This window comes from Anarhichas minor, unplaced genomic scaffold (assembly GCF_050575085.1).
Source record: "Anarhichas minor isolate MPS153535 unplaced genomic scaffold, ASM5057508v1 ptg000024l, whole genome shotgun sequence".
Classification (NCBI taxonomy): Eukaryota; Metazoa; Chordata; class Actinopteri; order Perciformes; family Anarhichadidae; genus Anarhichas; species Anarhichas minor.
This window is the reverse complement of record NW_027466470.1, coordinates 704,497-713,700: the sequence shown is the minus strand read 5'-3', so window position 1 is coordinate 713,700 and position 9,204 is coordinate 704,497. Positions and strand designations below refer to the sequence as shown.

The following is a 9,204-nucleotide window of genomic DNA, read 5'->3' as shown; positions in this document are numbered from 1 at the left end:
TATTCACTCCCACATCTGGTATTGACATCTTCATACCCAAATTTAAATGTGATTGTTTGTCTTTTATAGTATTTAAGGTACAATTGGGCCACAAAAAGCATTAAAGAAAACAAGTTCAGTTATGTGTGATTAATGTGGTTGTTTGGTCTCAGCCAAATCCTTGAACTCCGTCTCTCTCCAACTGTATTCACCACTGAACGCTTCTAACGACTTCTAAGAACATTTAAACAAGCTGAACATCACAATTGGCAGCTTTAACCCACTAAAGCTCATCAACCGTACAATTTAATTATATCAACAACAAAAAAAATCTTCTTCAGTACAAAAAAAGATACAGTAACTGCCAACCACTAAAACTATGTCTTCAATCATAATTCTTTAGTGTGAAATCAGAATGATTCTAAATATTAAACGTTTATTCTAAATACTAAACAGATCATGAATAAAAGAAAGTTAGATAAGAAGCAATTTTCCATATTTAAACAATATTCTCGTTATGTAGACATGACATTAAGGCGAGTATCGTTCTTAGCCAATTAAAAAAACATTTTGCCATAATTTGATTTGTTTAATCTAGCGCCATCAGCTGGTCAAGTGTCAACCTTAATGTGAGTGATAATAAGTCAATTGCATGATAACTTGCTAAATGTTAGCCATCATAAGAATAAAATGAAATTTACACATAATTGTAATCATGTCGACATACAGATGGCTCATCTGTAACTTTGAGTTATTTTTCATCGAGTCAACTTTAGTTGTGGTTTGTATTGTTATAACAACCTCACAGTGCTGCTAACATGTCTGCAGACCGGCAGACCATGTCATGTTTTCCCTAACGTCCGAAGAAATTCTTGAACCAACCCTTCTTTTTTTTCCTCTCCTGTTTTTCTTCAGACAATTCCTCCTCCGTTTTTGTAAGTTTACGTCGTTTGGCTACTTTGGAGATGATTTTTGCTTTGTCCTTCATTGCCATCAAAGACTGAATTCGAGCCTTGTAACCCTCTTTGGCCTCTGACTTCTCTCCTTCAATCAGCATGTCGATATACTCCGGAGTGGTCAGCGGGTTAGGCCTCAGGGCGATCTCCTGCAGACGAGTTATAGAGTGAGCTGACTGATCCATGAGGGAGACTATCATGTCTTGAAGCTCAGCGATCTCTTCCTCCTGCCTCTCAATCAATTCCTGAACAGTCATCTTTTCTTTTGTTGCTTTTTTATACTTGTCTTTTATCTCTTGCAGTGTTTGCTTCTCTTTTACTTGAACATAATCCCACTTGTATGTCTGGTTGAAATGCAAATTCCAAATGCATTTTCCAGGGCAGACAGTGCACATCCCGAACTGATCCATTGATGCACATTGACGTTTTTCGCTATCATCAGCGATCCCGCATGGGTAGTGGCATGTTACTGAACAATTCTGGCAGTTGGTAATGTACTCTCCTTTCTTTGTGAGTATTTTTTTGATTGGCTTAATAACATCCACCTCAATCTCAAAGTTTTCATTTGAAGTCATGACCGTTTCATGGTCTTTAATCTTTTCTTTAGTTGACTTGATTTCTTCAAGTTTTGCTAATCCAGCTTTAACTTGCGGTTGCAAACCTTCAACTGCTGTTTCAAGGTGCTTCCGTTCTTTGAGAACCTCTTGGGTCATTACCAGGCTTTTGGTTGTCATTTTATGCAAAGCAGTGAAGAACTTCTCCATGCTTTTGGCACCCATCTTCCAAAAAATTTCGTCAAAGTTGTCATCCTCATCACAGTCCCCGTCACTGCTGCTTCTCTTGCCTGCAAATACTGCAGAGTTGTTGAACTTGAAGTGAACTGGAAGCCCTATGTCGTTTTTTGGACATGGAACCCGAGCGATGTTAATTGCCTCAAGAACCGGTGGCTGCTTGCCATCTGCAAAAGTCACCAGCATCGCAATGTTCTCTGCCACATCTTTGCCAAATATGGAGAGCACCGAATCAAACACATACCGCTGTGTTGCAGTTAGTCGTGCAAGAGAGGCCTGAGTCACAAAACACACTGCATCAATCTCACTAACTCCATTAGCGGAGGTGAAAATCCTCCTGATTTGCTCTGTGATCTCCCGGTCTCTCCCTATTCCTCTTGTATCCCCAAACCCTGGTGTGTCCACAACAGTCAGAGAGAAAGGGATTTTAAATCCCTCCTGGTGGTTGATTTTGTACACAGTGACTTCAGAGGTCTGGCTTTCAGCTTGTGATCTAGACTGATCCTCATTAACTAATTTAAATCTGAAAGAGTCCTTCCACTCCACACCAACAATGTAGTTGATCATTCCATTGATCAGAGTAGACTTTCCTGATCCGGTCGCTCCAAGAAGCATTATTGTGCGATTTTGCCTCATGCTTTCTTTGCCAAAGTTAAATTTCCGGCACCCATCTATGTCCATATCTTCTTGTGTCAGAAGAGGCAGTTTGTAAACTGAGGGAGATTTAGAATTTATACTCTTGCTAATATGTTTCAGGTATTCTGCAAGACGTGCAAATTCACTTTTTGTTGTGCAGACTTTAACAGTGATGCTTTCTTTGCTTCTGTCGGCTACACCACAATCACATCTGACCCTGACAGCATATTCTGTCTCTGACTGAAGTCCTGAAATGATCGCCTTTTCAGCCGTTGACATTATTTGGTTCCATTGGAGATCTTCCTCTTTCCCCCCGTTGTCTGTTTCGGCGTACTCCACAATGTAGCTCAAAGTGTGGACATCTTGTCCAAGCTCAGCAGGTTTCTCCCAGCTGACTGATATCTCACTTGAGTTTGGTTCAACTCGAGGTTTTCCAGGAGGGCTGCAAGGTAAGGTTTTAATGGAACCACTGACTTCATAGGCTGGCCCAACACCTGCTGAGGTCACTGCTCTGCATCTGAACACATAGTCTGTGTTAGGACTCAGATCGCTCACTGTGACTTCTTCATCTTTGGATGCCGTCTTCTGTTTCCATCCATCCTCTCCACTGCCACAGTACTCAACAGAGTAGGAGGTGATGTTCTCTGCTCCACATTTGGGTGGAGAAATCTTCAGCGTCACACTGTTGTGGTTTGTGTCACTTACTGTTCCTGTTTCAGGCTTTGAAGGTGGCTCAAAGTTCTCACTGACAGAAAAGCCGTCTTTATAAAGGTAGATGCTTAAACCTTTCTGTGCCTCATTTGTTAATCCCAAGGTCAAGAACTTAATGTTCTTGTTCTCCTTGTTGGCTTCTGCAAAATCACTGAAGAGCTTTGCTTTGTCCCTCAATGTATCTGCTACTTTGTTGGAAAGGAACCATTGGTCCTTCTCTACATCCTGAGTGTGAGCATCTTGAGAGTTGTCTGGTGTTTGTCTTAAGTAGTTTGATAAGGTCGAGAGGTACGATTCAACACTTCCCAAAGAGGTGAAGACAAAACACACCACATGTTCTGCACTGAGACTTTCTTCATGAAGATCATTTTGAGATGAAACGATCTTAGTATTTTTCATCATGGTGGTGAAAGACTTTAACGTGTTGATTTCTCTCTCTTTACAGTCCATCCACTCGTTCAGGTTGTTGCTGTTGAAAGGAGAAGAATGTATTTTCTTCAGAATCTCTGCAAGCACAGCCTCCTCTTCTCCTCCTCCTCGGATTGATGGAAGTTTCTTTGCCAAGGTTCGTTGGAGTTCCAGTCTGAACTCAGAGCACATCTCTTTAAAAGTTTTAATCTTTTTGCAGATCTGTGGGAACTTCTGTGCATTGGTGGTTCTCAATGCATCATTGCACCTGATTTCCAGCTCACTGAAGTCCTCAAGGACACTCTGGGATTCTTGAACTAATCTTAAACTTATCTGACGTACAAGTTTAGCAGCAGAAGAATCTAAACTTGTCAGTGGCAACAGCCAGACCTTCATTGGTACGGCGTTTTCTCCGTTGGCTCCCAACAGTCTTGGCAGACTTCGGTAGACATGTACTGCATCCTGAAAGGATACGGGATTCTTTTCAAGAGAAAAGTCTCCATGGAATTTGCAGGAGAATTTCTCAACATTTTCTGTGTCCTTGTCTTCCATCTTCAGGGAACCTTCACCTTCTATCTTAATGCAGGGAATCTTCTTGATCATCACCTTCAAGTTACCCTGAATGTCTTGATGATTTTCCCTTTCAGACATCTCACGGTCAAAGACAAAGAAGGCTTGTGCCCCATAAAGAATACCGGTGACTACATGTGTTGCTAATCCTTTATCAAAGACATCTGGATGCTTCATATTGCCTCTTCCAAGATGATTCATGGACAGTTCCTGGAAATTTGTGGTAGTTTTGTAGTTCAGTGTTACTCTGGCCTGATTTTTGGATGTCTTGTGATCATTCAGGTATTTGGCCGATCCTTCAACCTTCACCAGTCCACCTAAGAAACTTGCTTTCAGAGAGGCTTCAACCTTTAACGCTGTAGATTTATCGTCAATTGAATCAGATGCAACTATCTCAAAGTCACTGCTAGGTTGTGGTCTCTCTCTTGTATCTTTTTCCAAGTCATCGCAGTCCCATAGTGTTATGCCTGCCAAAAAAGAAGTGGGGAAGTTACTCATATATATATACACATACTTTGACATTTAGAAATTGTAATAAGACTAGTAAAAACTGATTTACAGATATCTTTAATTCAATTATAGATATCAGTAATTCCTTTTTGACCAGTAAAAATAACGATCACAGTAATTACAATTTAATTACTACTTGTTAAAAATGGATTGTGACTCATGGAAATGCGATTTCCCATTACAGATAACAATTGCATTTTGGATAATGTAACCCAAAGTAACATTCATTTCGGATATATGCACAATGACTGTCATTTTGACTAGTAGAAATATGGCAAGTCGTTTTAACATGTATTAGCTATCTGTAATTAATATTAAAGATATTAACGTAATTTTGACTAGTCGTGATTACATTGTGACTAGTCATAATTTCTATTCAATATATCTATAACGTTCTGACTAGTCAAAACTGAATTATAGATATCAGCAGTAATGTCAATGAAAACTCGTCACGCATCTATAAATGACAAATCCAGACATCTGCAATTCAGTTATAACTACTCCAAATAATAGTTGCGGATATTGTAGAAAGATCGTAGAAAAGTATGAAAGCATAAAAGTATAACTATTATAACCTGTAATCCTTTTGATTTCAAAGTATAACCAGCACAACATATAGCATGTTTACACTTTTTATAACCATCGTAATATGAACTGTTTTATTTTATGATAGATGTAATTAACCATATAAACTGCATAGATGCCTTATATAAAATAGTCACTCCAAACTTTTAGAATCCTTACTCTTCTGAACAGGATCAAACCAGTTACAACCAGTACATTCTGTGTCAGCTCTAGAAAGAGGAGGACTCATGTGTGAGTGACACATGAAATGGAGGAGGTGCCAGCCTTAGATCAGCATAAAAAGCAGCAGAAGATCTGTGAGATGTGGGCTTCTCCCCCAACTAGAGAATGGGATAGACTTCTTACCCACTCTAAAGGGAACGGAAGACCCTTTAGGGGTCTTACCCCCTCAGAGATGGTCAAAATAAGACCCTTTTAGTTACCCAAAATAAGACCCTTTTGCAATCAGAGGACAGCATAAAAAGGAAAGATAGACGTAGGAATGTCAGAGAGCTGACTGAGAGCCTGCACTCACGGGAGGAGAGCAGAGCAGAGAGAAGAAAAAGGGGGGCCTTTTTCCCCTAACTAGTGGATTATACCTCATAGCAAAATCAGTGAAAGCTGATAAAGAGGAGAACTTATTAAAATGGGAATGTTAGAATTAGTTATTGTAGCCACTGTAACTGTTTCATTGAATTGAAATTGTTTAATGTGATTGTTGTGTGAAAAACTTAAATAAAAACTAGTGCTGGGCAACGATTAAAATATTTAATCGCGATTAATCACATGATTTTTTTGCGATTAATCGCCATTAATCTCATTGTTATGCGCAAAGTTCAATAATTAATTCAAAAGTAGTGTATTGCGCACTTTTATTTTAAAGTACTGCTATATGAACAAAAGTGCAATAACATTTGGTTTGCAAACACTTTAAACAAATAAGGTTATTTTAACAGCAGTATTCTCTTTACACAGTAGCAGTTAAAATACAGTTATTATGATTCTGATAATAGATATTCAGCCGGTGTTCATAACTTAATTTTCATGTGTGTAAGAGATGCAATTTGAAATATACACCTTGAAAACTGCAAACCTATCTACTTATTTTTTTTATGTTTGATAAATTCTCAGTAGCGATAACTAAATGATGCTTATTATACATATTACAAACAAAACCACTTTAAAAACTCGACAATATGTATTTTAATATTGTCACTGTTGTAAATTGTTTGATTGCATTATTTACTTGTATTGTGAAGAGCATGAAAACGGAAGTGCTTTTGCTTTGAAGAGACAGGAAGTAGAATGGTACGTGTTCTTGACGCTAACAATGTTGATGAGACATAGAAAACCACATGTCGGGTGCAAGAGCGCGTTCTGTTCACTGTAACACTGTAATACTGCAGTTCAGACAGTAAAGTGTTCCGTTCAAACAAGACATGTCTTGGTCCTCACGAGAAGCTCCACTTCACAACAGTCACATTTGATCTGTAACGAGATGATCGCGCGTGTGTGTGTGTGTGTGTGAGACAAGAGTGAACGACGGTGATGGAGTGTAGGAGGGGTTCCGGAGCCGGGGGGAAGAAGGAAGTGACGCCACACAAACACAGCTGTTCACTGCTTGCTGCCTGGTTCTTGTGTTAAAAATGTCCGCTTAATAATAATAAAAAATAAAACTGCGTTAACGCGCGATAATATAATTGTCGGCGTTAATTAATTAACGCGTTAACTTGCCCAGCACTAATAAAAACACAGCCTTACATTTTGTAAGTGTCTGAAGCAAAACAAAGTGTTCTGGTCCTTTAAAACAATGTACCCCTCTTCTCCTGTCCGTTAATGGAGCGATAAGATGTGACGACTGAAACATGCAGAGGAGCTTAAGGTGAGTTCTCTGGGTGAAGACTTGGCAGTGTTAGTCATAAATGGTGAGAATGTTCACAATAGGCAATAGTAAAGTATAGACGATGTACATAACTATTACATACAGGGTGTTAGGGTTACATCCCATTGAGAGCGCCTAGGACATTAGCCGTAAAAGACTTTCAAGAAGACAATTAATTCCGAAATCCTAACGATTTAGCTACGGGGTGACATAAAAGGCTGAAGGTATTGTTCCGACACCTCAAGGAGGAACGCATATCCTCGCAGGTGGGACAGCCGACGGAGTAACCAACGTGTTAGGTGCGAAAGACTTCCCCGCCTAGAAATGGGGCAGGAGCCGCTCACGCTACAATATCTAAAACGTCATTATGACTAGTCTGTATTGTTTATTCATTATATTGATCATGCAGGACATCCCATTGGATATTGGCCCAACAAAGCTTTTGAACAGTGTCAGCAGAAGCCATGGCGGTGGATTTGATAGAAATAGCCATGAGATAGAAAGAGCTTATCATCAAGGAGTTTGTGGCGAATGAGAGCGTAATTCACTAAAGAGTTGTGGTAAAAATGTACAGCATATTGTATATTTCTTATCGCCAGACACATGTGACGACCTACAACGAACCATTGCAGTGCCATAGTACGTATATTTGAATAGCAAGCCACTCCTTCCCCGTTGCTTCTGTCATACTACGTACAGATATCTGTAACTTCATTTTAACTCTAACTCAGGTATGTGTTACATTTTAACGAGGCAGAATGACAGCATCTCTCATTAAAATTCATTTTAAGATATCTATAACTTGATAATATATATATATACAGTGTATGTATATACTATATATATATGTATCAGTGGCTGACCGTGCATTTCATACCTGGGCCTTCTGTGCTGTCCTACTACAGTTGAACTACCTCCTAATAACCTCATTATGACGCCACAGCTACGGGTTATTATTTTTTCGTGTAAAAGCCGCATATTCATATTCGCATGATGGGATACTTCGTCATTAACGGTCAATGCATAGAGTCAAAATCAATGTAATTAACACAATGACAAGAACAAACTCACAAGAACCAGTCACATTTATTTATATGCCAATAAAGCATGACAAAGCAATCCAGCAACTCTGCGGCGCTAAAACACGTATTCCACCACACACTGAAGAGCACCATTCAAATATTATTCACATCAGAGGGAACAATATTCAGCATATCATAAAAACTACACCATAGACACATTAACACAGTAGTAACTCTACTGCAGATGTAAAAACACAAAAGCACTTCACTTACCAAAGCTGCTGTTCCCTTAAAGACAAAGTCCATCCTCCTTTCTTTGTTAACAAAGAGTTCAATGATGTGGTTGTACAGAACAGTTCCAGCCAGAGGTCCTCTTGCGAACGTGTTCGTTGAGTTGTAGATCCACTCGGGTCTCAGCAAAAGTTTTCAAAAGCACCGTAGCTTGTAAGTGTCCTGTCGTGCTATGGTGTCGTGTTGCAGCCTTGGTTAGCAAATCCAGCGTAGCTCCAAACACCCAGACGCTCAGTCGTAAATAAAACGCATTCTTAGCCATAAAATTTGCAACGCTTCTCTGACACTGTCAGCCAGGAATGCCGTTCGTACAAATCCTTTTCCTGGCTGGGTCAGGGCTGCTAGCTGTGGGGTTGGCCGACCCTTTCCTACGATGTCCAGCTTTTCTGGAAATGTCCTTCTTGAGAAAGATGTTAGTAAATCCACCACCAAAATATACATTTATATATGTATATATGTGTATATATTTATATATATGCGTCTATATGTATGTATATTGTCGCGAGCTTTCTGTTTGAAATGAACCGAAGTGAACGAGGATCCCTCAGAAGTGTGTGCGCAAACTGATTGGACCTTGCCGGCGACGGGCAGACTCGATCAAATATAAAAGATACAAAACATAATACACATTTTGCCCAGCATAGGATTACTAACAGAGTAATCTCAAATACATGTACTCTATTGCATAGATAGCGCCTCTACCCTTAAGGGGCAGGGATGCGGACCATTGCCTTTTTAGAGGTAAAGGTGTCATGGTCCCAGGTGTGTCTGCCTGGGCGTGGCCTTCCTTTCCCCCTCCTGCTGCCAATCAACTCACACACATGGAACTCATTCCCTCATCAAGCTCCCACAGTATATCTACTCAGCTCTCCCTCAACTCCTCG

The 9,204-nt window shown here is 39.8% G+C and overlaps 1 protein-coding gene across 1 annotated transcript; it reads right to left on the bottom strand.

The window, feature by feature from the left end:
* Nucleotides 1-832: 832 nt before the first annotated feature.
* LOC142955952 (uncharacterized) lies at nt 833-4,385 on the bottom strand. Its single transcript, XM_076097219.1, has one exon. The coding sequence runs from the start codon at nt 4,250-4,252 to the stop codon at nt 833-835; it is 3,420 nt and encodes a 1,139-aa protein (XP_075953334.1). The 5' UTR covers nt 4,253-4,385.
* Between the last annotated feature and the right edge of the window lie 4,819 nt (nt 4,386-9,204).

Excerpts from the sequence above, each read along its gene's own strand:
- LOC142955952 (XM_076097219.1), bottom strand. The coding sequence starts at position 4,252 with ATGAATCATCTTGGAAGAGGCAATATGAAGCATCCAGATGTCTTTGAT.